The sequence below is a fragment of the Mchenga conophoros genome, linkage group LG18 (assembly GCF_057382185.1).
Source record: "Mchenga conophoros isolate Kocher_MC1m ecotype Shallow Benthic linkage group LG18, M_conophoros_male_GT1.1, whole genome shotgun sequence".
Taxonomy (NCBI): Eukaryota; Metazoa; Chordata; class Actinopteri; order Cichliformes; family Cichlidae; genus Mchenga; species Mchenga conophoros.
In genome coordinates this window covers 681,657-699,746 of record NC_140543.1, presented here as the reverse complement: position 1 = coordinate 699,746, position 18,090 = coordinate 681,657, and the positions used below count along the sequence as shown (strand labels likewise).

The window sequence follows — 18,090 nt, the reverse complement described above, 5'->3', positions numbered from 1 at the left end:
TGCATGTTAATAATCTATTTCTGTAGGGCGTAGTCCGTGTGCCCAGTAATAAGCGACCTTTAAAAGTGATCCCCCTTGTGTAGCCGGATCACTTAGAGGTCAGAGGTCAGCGCTCCTGCCTGGATTCATGTGTTTGAGTTTCAGTTCGGTGTCTTTTGATCTGCAGCCCTGAGCAGAGATGTGAGCATGAAGGGAGCAGCAGTTTATGATTAATGTTCAGTCACACTGGAAAGCTTGAAATAAAAGAGTTTCTGATTAGGAATCTGACACTAACTCATCAGCATGTTTAACAGGGTTTGACTCGTGTGTGAGTGTCTGGGTGTGTTCAGAATCAGAATACTTATTGATCCCTAGGGGAAATTATTTTTCGTTACAATGCTCCATTATAAACAAACATTAACAGAGACAGACAATACACTAACTACGAATAGCACAATATATAAAGGCATATATATATATACATAAAAGTTACGTATTAATAAATAGCTGAAAAAAAATGTTGTGTTACAGTTTGTTTAACTGGGAGCTGTTTCATGATCTTTTTGTTTGTTTTTAAGCCATAAAAATTTGCGCACGGAAAAATGCAGAAAATATTGAACCCTGCATAGTTGTTGTGGAGATCCTTCTCTATGCTTCTTCTAAAAGGTTGTTTGCGGCTCCTTAGCGGCCGCAGGGGGCGCCAGAGGGCGGAGTCAGCAACAAGGTAGTAGACGAAGAAGAGCTGCAGGTAAACATGTCGGCGCGTTGCTGTCACGGAGCAACTGGGGTGAACTTGAAACGCGTTTAGCTCGGCTCGCATCAGCGTGAGAGAGCCGGAGGATGGCTCACCGCTACCTGCGGCTGTCGGCGGGCTGCCGCGGCCTTTTCCGCCTGCTGCCGCCCTCCGGAGCTCCGGCCAGGCTGGTAGGTGCACGACGGGGCTAACATGCTAAGAGGCTAATCCCGCAGTCCGGAGCCCAGAGCCAGCGGGAGGCCGAACTCTGGGCTGAGGCTGCGCGAAGGCCGCGGGACCCGCAGGGGCAGCTGGCTGCAAGCTTACCATAAACAAACAGGAAGTGCACTGATACCAGCTACAGACAGGTGTACAATGTACACCTGCGTTAAAGTGGCGGTTCACTTCTTATCTCTTCATCTCCATGGTAACTGATGCTGGAGAAGTTAGAGGATATGACATCAGTAACCCCTGACCAATGGGGAATAGTCCTGGATCCCTCGGATCTTTGTAAGCGGACAGTAGTCGAGGCAGAACACCTGCACAGGTACAACCGCCTGAGACATAGACTGAGAAAACGCCTACGGCAACTCAGACTCACACAACTAACCAATCAGGTGACTGTGTGAATATTCGCATAACAATGTAAGCGGTGACTACGAACACTCTGAGCTGAGGAGTATCAGCTGCCTCCAAAGAGCTTTGGGCTCCATCACAGTCACCATGGTTACTACACCTGTAGTGTCTCAGGAGACCTGATTATGATGGCGTTCATTAGGTGTTGGCTTTAACTTCCTGTGTTGTGTACAGGCAGCCAATGGAGCTGCTTGGCATTCCGATTCGTCGCTACAGAAGCTGCTGTTTATGGAGTCATACCTGGGAACAGCAGCCTGAAGCAGGATGAGTGTTTTTGATGTGTTTCAAAGTAATGTTCTCTGAACAGTCATTAAAATCAGCTGACAGGAAGTCTTCTCTTCCTCCATGCAAAGCTCTGCGTAGTCAAAGATGCTGCTCGCTGTGAGGTCATCACTCAGCAAAGAAGCAGCGGGAAATGTTTGTCAGGTTAGCCAACAGAATGTATTAACATCCTGGAGTCCACCAAAGAAACAAAGGTGAACTCAGGTGTGTCAGTTTGAGGCTGTTTTACCTGAAACTGGTGAAACGTGACGCAGGTTAGACCGCCACGCCGCCACATACAGAAGAGAAGGGGTTGCAAACTTCCTGTTAAACTTCAGGCAGACTGATCGAACCATGATGTCAGCGCCTTCAGCACTATGTACTCTGATCTGCTGACCTGTCTGTTCACTCAGGTAACATCTTCAACCACAGCACAGGTGCAGAGTGGGCGGAGCCTGTTGAGTGACCTGCTGGGAGCCTACAGGAGGCTGAGCTCTAAACCTCCAAAAGGTACCGGCTAATCAAATTTAGACCCGCCCTCGTGTGGCCTTCCTGTTCTACGGGGGTGTTGTGATCACTGAGCTGTTTCTATAGCGCCCCCTGCTGAGTTTAATAGGAAGTGGAATGGCTCTGGTAGATCAGCTGTGATGCCCTCATCTGTGTGTGATGTCACTTCCTGTACAATCTGCTTTCTTTCTTCAGGTTTCGAGAAATATTTTCCAGACAGTCAGAAAACGCAGAAACACTCCGAAGCTGAAGCTGCAGCCAAAGGTAGAAACCTGAAATCTACTGACCTTTAATGCTCTCTACTGACCTCTACTGCTCTCTACTGACCTCTGACCTCTACTGCTCTCTACTGACCTCTGACCTCTACTGCTCTCTACTGACCTCTACTGCTCTCTACTGCTCTTTACTGACCTCTACTGCTCTCTACTGACCTCTGCTCTCTACTGAAATCTACTGACCTCTACTGCTCTCTACTGACCTCTGACCTCTACTGCTCTCTACTGACCTCTGACCTCTACTGCTCTCTACTGACCTCTACTGCTCTCTACTGCTCTTTACTGACCTCTACTGCTCTCTGCTCTCTACTGACCTCTGCTCTCTACTGACCCCTGACCTCTACTGAAATCTACTGACCTCTACTGCTCTCTACTGACCTCTGCTCTCTACTGACCCCTGACCTCTACTGAAATCTACTGACCTCTACTGCTCTCTACTGACCTCTGACCTCTACTGAAATCTACTGACCTCTACTGCTCTCTACTGACCTCTCCTGCTCGCTACTGACCTCTCCTGCTCTACTGACCTCTACTGCTCTTTACCTGACCTCTCCTGCTCTTTACTGACCCCTGACCTCTACTGAAATCTACTGACCTCTACTGCTCTCTACTGCTCTTTACTGACCTCTACTGCTCTCTACTGCTCTTTACTGACCTCTACTGCTCTCTACTGACCTCTACTGCTCTCTACTGACCCCTGACCTCTACTGAAATCTACTGACCTCTACGGCTCTCTACTGACCTCTGACCTCTACTGCTCTCTACTGCTCTCTACTGACCTCTACTGCTCTCTACTGACCTCTACTGCTCTTTACTGACCTCTCCTGCTCTTTACTGACCTCTGCTGCTCTCTACTGACCCCTGACCTCTACTGAAATCTACTGACCTCTCCTGCTCTCTACTGACCTCTACTGCTCTTTACCTGACCTCTCCTGCTCTTTACTGACCCCTGACCTCTACTGAAATCTACTGACCTCTACTGCTCTCTACTGCTCTTTACTGACCTCTACTGCTCTCTACTGCTCTCTACTGACCTCTACTGCTCTCTACTGACCCCTGACCTCTACTGAAATCTACTGACCTCTACGGCTCTCTACTGACCTCTGACCTCTACTGCTCTCTACTGCTCTCTACTGACCTCTACTGCTCTCTACTGACCTCTACTGCTCTTTACTGACCTCTCCTGCTCTTTACTGACCTCTGCTGCTCTCTACTGACCCCTGACCTCTACTGAAATCTACTGACCTCTACTGCTCTCTACTGACCTCTCCTGCTCTCTACTGACCTCTGCTGCTCTCTACTGACCCCTGACCTCTACTGAAATCTACTGACCTCTACTGCTCTCTACTGACCTCTGACCTCTACTGCTCTCTACTGACCTCTACTGCTCTCTACTGACCTCTGACCTCTACTGCTCTCTACTGACCTCTCCTGCTCTTTACTGACCTCTACTGAAATCTACTGACCTCTCCTGCTCTCTGCTGCTCTTTACTGACCTCTCCTGCTCTTTACTGACCTCTCCTGCTCTTTACTGACCTCTACTGAAATCTACTGACCTCTACTGCTCTCTGCTGACCTCGACTGACCTCTACTGCCCTTTACTGTAACCCTAACTATATGCTTTAGCAAAAAGGAAAGTTTGAATCTTAAAAGTAGAGATGGTGTCTGCCTGCTGAATGTCTCTCTGTTCTTGTTCACCCGACGCTCCGTCAGGTGGATGTTTTGATGTTTGTTGCTGTTTGAGTCCCAGATTTTTATTTTTATTTTTCTCAGAATCCAAACCCGCTAACTCACAGAGAGCATCGGGGAGGTCAACGGGAGGAGGGGGGGGAGCAGGTGGCAGCAGCGGCGGGGGAAAGCGAGGAGGTCGTAAGGATGAGTCACACTGGTACAGCCGTCTGCAGAAGGTCATTCTCTCCTCCTGTCACCTCTTACCTGTCCAGGTGTAAGTGAGCTCTGGTCTCAGCTGTTGTCTGTTTCAGGGGGAGGTGCCCTGGGACGATAGGGAATTCCGGATGTACTTCCTGAGCGGGGTGGCGTTCTGGACCACCGTCACTTACTACTTCTTCCTGAGGGACGGAGGACGCGAGGTCACCTGGAAAGACTTTGTCAACAACTACCTGTCCAAAGGCGTGGTGAGGACGGCCGCTGGGCCTCTTAGTTCACGATGATGTCGTCAGACGCTCTGAAAGTAAAGTGGTCGTGTCTCTGCGGCAGGTGAAATGCAGCCATTTTTTGAATAGTTGCACGTTCCCATGGAGTAATGGGGCAGGAACACCAGGGGGCGCTGGTGTGACTGTCCCGTAACTCCACTTCCTGAATGAACTCTGTCACGCAGACATGAAAAACCAATCAGGTCAAAGCTGGTTACAGTGGTTCCTCAAACCAAGTTTAAAACGTTTGGACCTGATGATGTACAAACAGGAAGCTGACCGCTGCTGTGCATCTTCGGCAGGTGGATCGGTTGGAGGTGGTGAACAAGCGCTACGTGAAGGTGGTTTTCTCTGCGGGGAAGACGCCGGCGGACGGGGTGAGTGTGTTTCTGTCTGCAGAGCAGCGTTCTAGGCGCCGCGCTCGGTTCTGAGCGGGTTCTCGTGTGTGTCTCGCAGCAGTACGTCTGGTTCAACATCGGCAGCGTGGACACGTTTGAGAGGAACCTGGAGACGGCGCAGTACGAGCTCGGCATCGAGGGCGAGAACAGGCTGCCCGTGGTCTACTCCACCGAGAGCGACGGGTACGAGCACGACCTCCGGCCTCAGCTCCACCTCAGGCCTACACCTCTAACCACGCCTGTCTCCCTCTTCCAGCACGTTCCTACTGAGCATGCTCCCCACCGTGCTCATCATTGGCTTCCTACTCTTCATGCTGCGGCGAGGACCGGCAGGGGCGGGACGTCCTGGCCGGGGGATGGGCGGGCTGTTCAGCGTCAGCGAGACAACGGCGAAGATTCTGAAAGACGAAATCGACGTGAAGTTCAAAGACGTGGCGGGCTGCGAGGAGGCCAAGCTGGAGATCATGGAGTTCGTGAACTTCCTGAAGAACCCCAAACAGTACCAGGACCTCGGCGCCAAGATCCCCAAGGTGAGAGTCGAAGGGGGCGGGGTTATGACACAGGTCAGATGGTCAGTGCCACCATTCAGCCAAAGATAAAACTGTGAGGTGTGGGCGGGGCCTGTAGGGTCACCACTGATGGCGTTTATGTTGATGTCTGTGAGCAGGGCGCCATCTTGACCGGTCCTCCTGGCACTGGAAAAACGCTTCTCGCCAAAGCAACGGCGGGCGAGGCAAACGTGCCCTTCATCACCGTCAACGGCTCCGAGTTCCTGGAGATGTTTGTGGGCGTCGGCCCCGCCAGGGTGAGTGTGTTTTACTAACTGTGGTTACCTCACTTCCTGTTTGCCAACGTGTTCAAAATCACGTGGCTCTGTTGGGGGAGGAGTCTGGCATTGGAGCTGATGTCATTTCCTTCCCAGGTGAGAGATCTCTTCGTCATGGCGAGGAAGAACGCCCCCTGCATCCTCTTCATTGACGAGATCGACGCTGTGGGGCGCAAAAGGGGGCGGGGCAACTTTGGCGGTCAGAGTGAGCAGGAGAACACGCTGAACCAGCTGCTGGTAGAGATGGACGGTGGGTGGAGCTAAACTCAGCTTTGTAATGATGAAGACATGGCGATAGCTCACTGCTTTCTGCGCCGCAGGCTTCAACACCGCCACCAACGTGGTCGTCCTGGCGGGAACCAACAGACCCGACATCCTGGACCCGGCGCTGATGAGACCCGGCCGCTTCGACAGGCAGATCTACATCGGTGAGTCAGAGCGCCAGGCGAGCCGTGTACATCTTCCATATGAGCTCGTGTGAGGTCACAGTCAGGTGATATCCTTCTCCTCTAAGGCCCTCCTGACATCAAAGGTCGGGCGTCCATCTTTAAAGTCCACCTGCGGCCTCTGAAGCTCGAGCCTGACATGGACAAAGACTCTCTGGCCAGGAAGATGGCCGCCCTCACACCTGGATTTTCAGGTAAGCGCTGCTGAATGTCGTTTCAGACTTTGTGCACCTGCTTGGTCCAAGACACACCTTTGTCCTCCCCGCTCTCCTCCAATCAGGTGCCGACATCGCCAACGTTTGTAACGAGGCGGCTCTGATTGCCGCTCGCCACCTTTCAGACGCTATCAGCCAGAAGCACTTCGAGCAGGCCATCGAGAGGGTCATCGGAGGTGAGTGTGAGAGTTCGAATGTTGGAGCGTGGCGTTGGCTGCAGGGTGATTTCATACAGCGTCTCTTCCCGTCTGAAGGCCTGGAGAAAAAGACTCAGGTCCTGCAGCCCGAGGAGAAGAAGACGGTGGCGTATCATGAGGCCGGGCACGCCGTAGCCGGATGGTTCCTGGAGCATGCCGATCCGCTGCTGAAGGTGACTCGATCGCCGCGGTGCTGTAGCTGCACAATTGAGTGAAATTTGAATGGGGGCTGGTGCAGACTCATCAGTTTGTGTTGTGACCTGCACAGGTGTCCATCATCCCCAGAGGGAAGGGTCTGGGCTACGCGCAGTACCTGCCCAAAGAGCAGTACCTGTACACGAAGGAGCAGCTGCTGGACCGCATGTGCATGACTCTGGGGGGCCGAGTCTCGGAGGAGATCTTCTTCGGCCGGATCACCACGGGCGCTCAGGACGACCTGCGAAAGGTGACGCAAAGCGCCTACGCCCAGGTGAGCCGTCAATACGGGTGTTTTCTCTTTGCACACCGCCGACGCCATCATCGGAGTGATTAGTACCGTTCTTCTTCATCAGCTGTTTATTTTGAGGGGCTTCTCTGTTTGGGGCTTTCATGTTAAAAGCACAGCAGCAGAGAGCTCTGATCCACGGCAGCTCTGATCCACGGCGCCTCCAGAAGTCTTAAAGCTCTGTGTAGTTTGGGCCGAGTGCATGAATCAGAATGAGCCTCTCAGGTTTAACTTTAGAAACACCTGAGAAAGAGTCGCCAGCATTTGGATCCACAGTTTAGCCGTAAGCCAGAGTCTTGAAGCTCAATCATCTGGATGTTTCATCATCATCAGGTGACTCCGTCAGTCTCAGCTGAATGCAGGTTTCAACCTTATAAACAGGACATCTGCACAACGCCTGACTGCAGCACCACTGATGGAACAATGGGCATTTACATGACGTGTGAGGGGGCCTAACCTGTCACCATGCTACAATGCTGTGATTGCAGCCATTCCCCGGCTCTCTGTGGACGCCACTCATGGACATTGATCAGTGGCTGTTGATGAGTGGTCGTGACAGTTTGCATATTAATGATCATAAACTGACCTGACAGCCCATTGGTCGTCAGGTGTCGGTCTTTGTGCAGATGTCCAATAAGACTGCAACCTGCAGTCAGCTGAGACTGAAGGAGTCACCCGATGAAGACGATACCTTCAAATGAACAGAATCAACCTATTTCCAGAAGCTTAACAGCCTCAGGCTGTGTGAGGCAGGTGTGATACCTGAGAGGTGTTGCAGGTGTTAGCCTTCACTGTAAGTCTCAGGATGACGTTCGAACGAGAACCTTTAAAGCCGAGTTCGGGGGGAGACGTGAACCTCGAAGCTTTGGCTCTTTGATGAGCTCCAGTCGTGTTTTTGTTAGTGCAGGTTTTGGAAATGAAGTTGTTCCTGTGGGGGTTCTGCTCGGTCTGACCTCCTCCTTGTGTTCTCCTGCAGATCGTTCAGTTTGGGATGAACCCGAAGGTGGGCCAGGTGTCCTTCGACCTGCCGCGCCAGGGCGAGATGGTTCTGGAGAAGCCGTACAGCGAGGCCACGGCCCGCCTCATCGATACCGAGGTCAGAACCCTGATCAGCGAAGCGTACCAGAGAACACAGCAACTCCTCAACGACAAGAAGGCCGAGGTGGAGAAGGTAGGCTCAGCTGTGTTCTACGTGCCTCAGAAAGCCACTGAGTCACGAGGCTCTGGGCGGTTCTGGTTCAGTTCTGCGGAGCAGGGTCCTGCGTGCTTCTGCCCGTGATCATTCTGTGCTCACCTGTCCTCTGTGGCGTTGGCAGGTGGCGCAGCGGCTACTGGAGAAGGAGGTTCTGGATAAGAACGACATGGTGGAGCTGCTCGGCAAACGGCCCTTCGCTGAGAAGTCGACTTATGAGGAGTTCGTGGAAGGAACCGGCGGCGAGGACGAAGACACGACGCTGCCCGAGGGTCTGAAGGACTGGAACCAGGAGAGGAGGCCGGAGCGGGAGGAGACCCCGGACGAGCAGGTGGCCCGGCAGATCTCCGGAGGAATGCCCTTCTAGAAGTTCCTCCGGGTTCTGTCCTCCTGCCGGAGAGCCTTCTGAGGCCTCCTGATGAACTTCAGCAGGGCCAGGGTGGAACCTGAAGACCTAAAGAACGTTTCCTGTGTAGAACATCGCGTATTTATTGATCCGAGACTATCGACGGCGTTCTGCTCCATCCATGAAATCACTCATCATCACCATGGTAACGTGCTGCTGGAGGCTGCTCAGAGATGAGATATTGATTAGTTGTTGCTAGCATGCTGTTTCATAATGGAATAAATGTGTAAATGTGTTTGACATGTTTAAATAAAGTCAGAGAAACTGATCGATCACCAATCACCGCTCCGTGTGATCAATAACACACACACTTCCTGTAAACACACACAGAGGAGGTAAACGAGACTGAACTGTGTGTGCACAGAGGAACCAGGTGAGGATGGGAGCAGTGTTCTCCCCCTGGTGGGACGTGCTGTAAGAATATGAGAGTACAGTCTTCATGTAGGCCTGGCTGGTAATCTGGTGGATTATGCAGCGCGATGTCTGGAAGCAGTGCTGCTGCGCACCGTTTCACTAACTGAGAGGAGGGTCCAAGCCCCTCTAAACGCGAGGCTTGGTATGTCCTGGACCTGAGAGCAACGCTACACACTTCAGGCTCAAAGTTACTCGCCGAGTGGAAAAGAGCCTTCATGGTCAAACGGCGAGTTGGTGATGCTGAGTATGAGGTGGTGCGGACAGGACGTCTTTAACAAAGTAACAATGTGATCAAAGCTTTGATGGTAGAGCTAAATGTTTCCAAAGAAACGTGACATTTAAAGGATGGCTGGTTTGTACGAAGCAGAGCGCATCCTGCCTTTTTATTACACAGTGTGTCCAACTTCTGTTTAGCAGTACTGGTTTTATTTAGCATAGCCCTATCCTTGTGCCCGAGGGTTTTTGGCTCAGACTCCAGTGTGGTGATATTTTCATTGCCTGTCTTCTTCTTAAAGGAAGCAAAGGAACTGATCCTCCCTCTCAAATACGCTTTCATAGCCAATGTAGTGTCCTCTCAACCTCTTGTCTCCTTAAAAATTAGATGTCATCCCTGATCATTTTAGTAATAACAGTAAGGACACATTCAAACGCCACCTACCACTTTTGAGAAATCCTGGTCTCAGTCTAGTATTTGGTTGAAGTCTGCGCCTACTATTGTTTGTGCACCGTGCGATTCCAAAAGAAGCTGTGATAAATGATGAAAAGCGTAGGCGTGTCTGAATTGGGAGCATAAATATTACATAAAATTACTGGTGTATCTAATAATTGTCCACGTACTAGTTTATATCTACCCTCCTTATCTACTTTTGCCTCAGTGAAGTTAAGACAAAGTTTTATGACTCAGAACCGACAGCCCTGCACTTTTGCCCGTTCCAGGGTTAGGGTGATGTTAAAACGGTCTTTTTCTTAATTACATTATTCAGTCCATTAACATTCCAGCTGGCTATTTTTAGATCCATCTATCCATGTGGCAATGTGGGAATTACACTTAGTGCACCAACTCACATGTACAAACCTTTGAGAGAGTGGTGTAGAGATAAACAAACCTACACAATCCTGTTGGACTTCTTTATGTGGAGAATTTAAATGGAGCCAAATTCATGGAGGGAAATTCTGCTTAAGCAACAAAGTTAGTGGAGCTTCATTTAAAGTACTTCATCATACGGACACTGGAGAGGTTTAAGCTTGAGAACTATTCTTGTTGTTTGTGTCACTTCCACACTGAAGCTGTTTGTCACCTGTTGTATCCATGTGTATAAATGCCAGACTCTTTCAGAATGATGTTTATTATTACAGACAGACCAATAAACCAAAAACTCGAACTTAAAGTCTGTTTTGAAGGGAAAGATTTAATTCACTACCTACTTCCTCCGACCTCTGCTGCTCTTGGGGAAAATTCCTATTCATACAAAATGATGGACAGACTGCAAAGCCTATATTAAACACTTCTGCAACAAACACAGTGCCACAGTTAAAGACCTTGAAAACACAAAGGAAATTAAAATACATTACATTTTGGACTTCTAATATTTTAATTTTATTATTTTTATTGTTGTGTTCTTGTATTCCGCCATCATCATCACCCGTCATCCATCTCTGGCACTCTTCTGTAGTTAGATGTTGGTCTTTCAGCTCCCTAAATTACACTTTCAAAATAAATTGGATTAAAAAACATCTCAAAAACCCAAACTCCATCTGGAACTTAATTTCTCATCCTATCTTTTCACATTTGGGTAGCTTGGACTTTATTCTTCTCTGTAACTACAATATTCAGAAAATCCCAATGAAACTCTCAAACGTTCATCAACAAGCTCTTTTGGCATAGTCCTTAATCTATAAACACAACTTTTCTCCACAAAGGTTTTATATTTGGAACAACTAACACTCTTTACAAGTCGCTGTTCTTTGAAAACTGGTTTAATAATGGTATTCTTCTGCTAAGTCAACTATTCAATAACGCAGGCTTATTATACAATTACTCAGAGTTCCTATCCGGATATAACATCCCAGTATCCCCAAGGGAGTTTTGTATTGGTTTTGATGCCATACCGTCTGCTCTGTCCATGTTGTTTAGAAATACCACTGCCTCCCCACTCCTGTTCTTGTCCCGCTCTGTCCTGAGAGACTCCTTTAGGTCAGATTTGTTTCTCCTCTTGTAAAGGTGTGAATGCCAAGATTAGGTCTCTTTTTCAAGAGCCACTTGTCTCTATTCCTCCTTCCATTTCTTTCTGGTCTAATTTTGTCAAGGACATTGACTGGGAAAAAAAGTTTGGTGTTTGCCACAAAAACTCCTCCTTACTAACAAAGGGAAGGAAATTTTATTTAAGCTAATTCATAGATTTTACCCTGTTAAATGCTTCCTTCAAAATATAAGAGGGATATAGATACTCTTTGCTCCTTCTGTAAGATCGCCCCAGAGACCTGCTCACATCTACTCTGGTCTCGTACCTCTACGCAGATTTTGTGGAAAGATATTGCTGTTTTCATCTCTAAGAACATCTTATCAAATTTTGTGCTTTTTTACCAAAATGTGTTATTTGGTTACACTGACTTTAGCAGGAAAGACTCGAATGCTTTTTACCTTATTAATCTGATTTTAATCCTCGCCAAATGCCATATCCATAAATGTAAGTTTTCAAGCAAGGAACCTCACTTTCTCACTTTTAGGAAAGAAATTGAACTCTATGTGAATACAATTTGCTCCTCTCACAACAAAAAAAAGCTTTAAAAACTGTAAATGTTTGTACTATATTTAATGTCCTTGTTTAATTATTCAGTGTCACTGTATCTCTCGCTTTTTTCCTTTTCTTTTTTTCTTTAATTTATTTTTTATTTCCTTTTCTTCTCTCTCCTTTTAATGTTGATATGTATCTTAGTTGTTTAATTTGACACGCCGTTCCATTGTAATATAATTTTGTCTCCTCCATAAAGTTCTGAGAAAAAACTGGTCCTGCTTCCGGCTTCAGCTCCTGAAGTTGTCGTTTGTTCAAACACTCTTCTGTCAGAGGAAGTGACGTCAGCCGGAGCCGCGGTGCGGACTGCGGGGACTCCGAGCGCAGAACCATCCGAACCGAAGCGAGCGGAGAGCGGGGAGAGCAGCGCGGGAGCGGCGGAGCGCAGCGCGGGAGCAGCTGTATGGCGGCGGCCGTTTCTGCGGTACGATCCGAAATGTGCCTGGATGGAAACACGAAGCTAAGCTAATGCTAACAGCAGGGACCCTCGGCGCGTGCTCCGTAACACAATCGGTTCGACACCACAGACTGACCGGAACCGACCGCAGAGGTCGATTAATCGATCAGCCGCTGATCGGTTCTCTGTGATCAACGGTGTGCGCGCGGCTCAGCTAGGCTAACTGTTAGCACGGAAGTTCTGGACGGTTCTGCTAGCTGCTGATGCTAAGCTAACAACCTAGGAGGGTTAAAGTGCCAACTTACCGTCCACGGTGGTAGTTTCGCTCACCTGTACTGAGAAGGTGGTTCACTTCTCACCTGAGTGTATCACTGTGGGAACTGATCATCACCTGTACGCAGGTGAAGTTCCACATTAGAAATGAACACATGAAGATACAGGTGTGTTATTCTAAAGATGCTGATGATCCTGGAGTAGCAGACCTGTTCGTACCTGCTCACCTGAGATCAGGTGAACTGAGTGTCCTAAAAAAATCAAAACCACAAACGAGGAAAATGCGGCACACGAACCAACACCGCGGTCCCCGAATTTGACAGAACGCCACAGACCGAGCAGCAGGTACACCGTTGCCTCGACGACCTCCTCCTCTGTTTCCACTGCTACTGTTTGATGTACACTACGCTGATCCAGGTCACCTGTTACAGCACTCTGAATAGAACATGATCATCAGTCAATCAGGTTGCTGGTGTGGTTGGAGCTGAGTGTGAGTCTCTGTGGCTGTTCAGCCTGACCTCACCTGCGCAGGTGAAGGTCTCACCTGTGTGGCTGCACTCGTACCGATGATGATAAAGTTTGTGTTCAGCATGAAGGAAACAATAAAAACCCACGCAGAAGAAGAGTCGTTAAGTGGAGGTTTGTTTAGCTCTGTGAGTGGAGGCGGGGCATCAGCTGTGTCTGAGGTGATGTCACAGACTGATGGGTATGGGTGAAGTTTAGGATGGGTGCAGCCTCTGACAGCGTGAAGAGAACAGCTGTGATTGATCGTCTGTGCGATTGATCGCTAATCAGTCAGTATTGATCTCTGACAGGGAGGGCCGGCTCTCATCATGGAGAATGGACAGAGCACCACCACCAAGCTGGGGCTGCCACCGCTCACCCCCAACCAGGCGGAGGCGCTGCAGAAGGTCTATAAACACACACACACACACACACACACACGTGCTGTTGTGACTGGCGAGCTGTGATTGGCTGTTTGTGTGCAGGCGAAGAAGTACGCAATGGAGCAGAGCATCAAGAGCGTCCTCGTCAAGCAGACTCTGGCTCAGCAGCAGCAGATCACCAACCTGCAGGTATCCTCACAAGTGTGCTCAGGGGGCGGGGCGTCAGAGGGAACAGCATAGGTAACAGCAGTCACACGGTGGGAGTCAGACCCGCTCACCCAGGTGAGCTGAAGCATTAATCGGGCAGCCACTGAGGAGAGTCTGATATTGATTATTAGTTTTGGATTCACCACATCATGGAGCCGTCATGGTGTCAGAAAATATTTTATTGATACAAAACTTTCACAGAAAGGCAAAAAAAGACTCACAAAGATCAAACACACGCGAGGAACGTGATGCAAATGAAACCTTGATTTAAACTTTATTTAACCTCCTGAGACCTGAACTCTTCCACGGCAGCATTTTTAATTTCTCTTTGATATTCGGGCTGATTGGGGCCCAAATTACCAGATTTTTTTTTTTAACCTTATTTTGGTTTTTAAGAAAAATCAGAGCCACATATGAGGATCTTCATTTAAAATGTCGATAGAACAGTAGCAGCATAACGTCCTCGTAGGTGGAAATCAGGCCCATGTAGAGCAAAGTTGAGTATTTTGGTCTAAATAACCCAAAATGTGACGTCACATGTGGACGCAGGTCCGAGGAGGTTAAACGTGTAATCTGACAGTTGTGTTGCACTGAGTCAGCAAACACGCGCTTTCTCTCCATTGGTTTCACGCGTCGCTCAAACGTCACGTCATCTGTGACGTTTAAGTCAGCGCGACAAGTCTGGTGACGTGGTTACAGAACGATGGGCTGCTGCGATGGGTCAAAACTGAGCCCCGCCCACGGCCGCCCCCGGTTCTCACCTCCCTTGGCCTCACCGCTCTGACGAACACTTCTGCTGACTCGTGTTTTTCATCTGCAGTGGGTGCAGACTTGGCTCCGCCCCTGTGCTTCGTCACACTGAACCTTTTCTCTCATGTGTGTCTCAGATGGCGTCTCTGACGATGGGTTTGGGCGACGCTCTGTCTCCTCTGCAATCGGTGAGTAACAGCGTGCAGCGCCTCCTTGCTGAGCGGCGAGCTGCTGGCTGATTCTTCTTCTCTGCTTTCTGTGTGTCTGTTCAGGTGGCGGCTCAGCGGCAGAGAGCGCTCGCCATCATGTGTCGCGTGTACGTTGGATCCATTTACTACGAACTCGGAGAGGACACCATCAGGCAGGCCTTCGCCCCCTTTGGACCAATCAAAAGCATCGACATGTCCTGGGACTCTGTGACCATGAAGCACAAGGTCACACATACACACACACTCATATAAAACACACACACCACACTCTGAGGTGGGCGGGTCTAACCGTTGCCATGGCACCTGCAGGGCTTCGCCTTCGTGGAATACGAGATGCCTGAAGCAGCGCAGCTTGCACTGGAGCAGATGAACTCAGTTGTCCTCGGAGGACGGAACATCAAGGTGAGTCCAGCTGATGATGAAGCCCCGCCTCCTCTGACTCTGAGCCGGGTTTTGAGTTTCCCTTCTCGCTGTCTCGCAGGTCGGGAGGCCCAGCAACATCGGCCAGGCTCAGCCAATCATCGACCAGCTGGCGGAGGAAGCGCGTGCCTTCAACAGGATCTACGTGGCGTCAGTGCACCCCGACCTCTCCGACGATGACATCAAGAGTGTGTTCGAGGCCTTTGGAAAGATCAAGTCGTGCATGCTGGCCCGCGAGCCGACCACGGGCCGGCACAAAGGCTACGGCTTCATCGGTGAGCGGCCGATCGGCTCCGCCGCGGCGTGAAAGCTTTAACAGGGAAGACGCAGAGGGGTGTGGACCCTCTCAGGTGCACCCAGGGTCAGTGACCCACCCCCTTGCGGTTCTCATGTTTGGATTCACCAATCTGTTTCCATAGCAACTCAGCCTGACGGGTCGACTTCATTTTAAGGGTTTGTTAGGCTCAGTTAGCCCTGTCAGCTGACGGGGAGCCCAGGTGTGACACCTGAACACCTGGGCTCCCTGTCAGCTGACAGACAGCTCTGTTCAGGGTGGGGCTCTGTGTGATGTAGGCGGGACTTCTGACGGCGGTCTGCTCATTTCCTGCGTGCAGAGTATGAGAAGGCTCAGTCGGCCCAGGACGCCGTCGCCTCCATGAACCTGTTCGACCTGGGTGGTCAGTACCTGCGCGTGGGCAAAGCCGTGACGCCACCCATGCCCCTTCTCACACCAACAACGTCTGGTGGACTGCCCACTGCCGCCGCCATGGCTGCTGCCGTCGCCACCGCAAAGATCACAGCTCAGGTAACTCAGGGAGCTCCGCCCCCCCAGAGACAAGGCACAGGAACATGCTCTAAGAAGTGTAGTAGATGCAGTGCGGTAGTTTTTCTGCCTGTATGTGCACAGAAGCAGTGGTATGTAGTGTTTCCTGTAGTACAGGATTGTAGTGTTTGAGACAGCTGTACTGATTATGTTCTGTGGTGCGTTCAGGAGGCGGTGGGAGCATCGGTGCTCGGAGCGCTGGCCGGACCGGCGCTCCTGTCCCAGCAGCTCGGAGGCCTCCCTCAGGCTGTCATGGCCCACCAGGCTCCAGGTGTCATCACAGGTAGGAACACCTGAGCCCTGTCAACACACACACACAGGCTCCACCCACATGACATCACATCTTGAGTTTGGGGCAGTCTTCTCCGCCCACACGTCTCACCTCTCTTTATTTTGAAGCCAGGCTCATCCAAAGATGCTAACCAATAAAAGGTGCTCCAACAGGTAACACTTCCTGCTTCCTGTTTCAGGTGTGACCCCAGTGAGACCTGGTGTGCCTCAGGTGGGCTTGGTGAACCCTGTGCTGGCCACGCCCCCAACACAGACGGTTTCCTTTGGTGCTGATCCAAAGAAGAAGGAGGAGGAGGAGCGTCAGCAGGAGGTGCAGCAGGACGGCGCCATGGAGCCGCTGAGCGACCAGGAGCACATGAGCATCAGCGGCAGCAGCGCCCGACACATGGTGATGAGGAAGCTGCTGCGCAAGCAGGAGGTACGCTTCAGTCCCGCCCACCCCTAATGGCGAATCGTTGGTTCTAGTGGTCGTGACCTGTCGTATCTCCTTTCAGTCCACCGTCATGGTTTTGAGGAACATGGTCGGGCCCGATGACATCGACGACGACCTGGAGGGCGAGGTCACCGAGGAGTGCGGGAAGTTCGGCCAGGTGAAGCGAGTCATTATCTATCAGGAGCGTCAGGGAGAGGAGGACGACGCCGAAGTCATCGTCAAGATCTTTGTGGAGTTCTCAGAAGCTGCCGAGATGAACAGAGCCATCCAGGCGCTGAACCACCGCTGGTTCGGCGGCAGGAAGGTGGTCGCTGAGGTTTACGACCAGGAACGCTTCGACAACGGGGACCTGTCGGCGTAGAGCACGCTCGTCGGGGAGCGTAGCATAGCGGGCTCTTTCTAACTTGTCTGTTTTTCATCGGTGTTTGTCTCCAGGGAAACGTCCCCGCGTCCTCTGCTCCAGTGTTTCTGTGCAGGGTCAAAGGACGAAGCAGCTGCTTCTCATGTTTCAGCTGCTCGCCGCCTCGCCGTTTCTTACAGCCACTGCTTTCCTAACACGATGTCCTTCGTTTCCATGGTAACAGAAACGGGACACAGAGGGCGTCAGTTAAAAATGTACCATGAGCTCCGTGCTAACGTTAAGAGCTCAACTGATTTACATGGTCTGATATCAGTTTGTCAGCAGTTTCATTGAGTGATGTCACGCTCGACTCCACCCACTGTAGATGGTGCCAGTGGAGCCGCCCTGCTGGACAAACTGTGTATTGACGAGTTTCATTTACTGAATTTTTTTTTTAAAAACGGATTTTGGATTGGCGCGATTAGAAACGTTGTCGATCGCGTTCTACTAACTGCCACGCCCCTTCTCCTTAGAACACTGGGCAGGGCCGCGGCACCGACACCCTGAGAGTGAGGCGTAAAGATTTGGTTTGAAACACACAAAAACAATCACCAGCAGGAAGGAAAAACTGGACCTGACGTCCAGGAACCAGGACCCACAGATCAGTAAGTTGAACAGTAACTTCCTGTCTGGGTTCTGACCCAGTTACACGGCCGCGGTGCCTTCAGGGACCTTCTGTACAATGGTGAGCCGGCCGGAGCTGAAACATGAAGCAACTGTGGACCAGATGTGACGTCACCTGTGTTCTTCCAGATGTTCAGCCTTTTGTTCACAGCCTCACAAGAGAAACACCTGGAGTCTAACAAACTGACTAAACCTGAACGCACCACAGCATCATCCACTCTCAGGCCGTCTCCCGCTTGTCCCGAGGAGTCACATGATCCCAGTCTCTGAGCAACTTTGAGCCTCAGAGGCGGTGCTGCGTTCAGGTGCTCTTCGGGGTTTGAAGGTCAAACACCGAAACTTGTGAATAAAACTCTTTTTTTTTTTTTTTCTGCTGTTTTGTTTGTGTGAAGCTGCTCTCTGATTGGTCGGCAGTTGAGTGCAAAAATCTGTTTGATAATAAAAGATAATAGAAAGCAGACG

At 50.4% G+C, this 18,090-nt stretch overlaps 2 protein-coding genes across 4 annotated transcripts; both read left to right on the top strand.

The window, feature by feature from the left end:
• Window positions 1–692: 692 nt before the first annotated feature.
• Window positions 693–8,987, top strand: afg3l2 (AFG3-like AAA ATPase 2). Of its 2 annotated transcripts, none has more exons than XM_085254196.1 (17): window positions 693–903; window positions 2,023–2,119; window positions 2,312–2,380; window positions 4,165–4,298; window positions 4,374–4,526; window positions 4,847–4,921; window positions 5,004–5,125; window positions 5,199–5,472; window positions 5,610–5,747; window positions 5,865–6,018; window positions 6,089–6,196; window positions 6,283–6,408; window positions 6,495–6,605; window positions 6,684–6,799; window positions 6,895–7,095; window positions 8,087–8,281; window positions 8,427–8,987. In XM_085254196.1, the coding sequence occupies exons 1-17, from the start codon at window positions 820–822 to the stop codon at window positions 8,667–8,669; spliced, it is 2,400 nt and encodes a 799-aa protein (XP_085110322.1). In that variant the 5' UTR covers window positions 693–819; the 3' UTR covers window positions 8,670–8,987. The 2 variants fall into 2 exon arrangements, with proteins under 2 accessions (XP_085110322.1, XP_085110320.1); XM_085254194.1 differs by having other exon boundaries at window positions 5,001–5,125.
• Window positions 8,988–12,175: 3,188 nt separating this feature from the next.
• puf60a (poly-U binding splicing factor a) lies at window positions 12,176–18,086 on the top strand. Of its 2 annotated transcripts, none has more exons than XM_085254277.1 (11): window positions 12,176–12,338; window positions 13,400–13,495; window positions 13,574–13,660; window positions 14,566–14,616; window positions 14,701–14,862; window positions 14,947–15,039; window positions 15,119–15,332; window positions 15,672–15,862; window positions 16,049–16,163; window positions 16,351–16,589; window positions 16,666–18,086. In XM_085254277.1, the coding sequence occupies exons 1-11, from the start codon at window positions 12,318–12,320 to the stop codon at window positions 16,963–16,965; spliced, it is 1,569 nt and encodes a 522-aa protein (XP_085110403.1). In that variant the 5' UTR covers window positions 12,176–12,317; the 3' UTR covers window positions 16,966–18,086. The 2 variants fall into 2 exon arrangements, with proteins under 2 accessions (XP_085110403.1, XP_085110404.1); XM_085254278.1 differs by lacking the exon at window positions 12,176–12,338 and adding an exon at window positions 12,374–12,929.
• The last annotated feature ends 4 nt before the right edge of the window (window positions 18,087–18,090 follow it).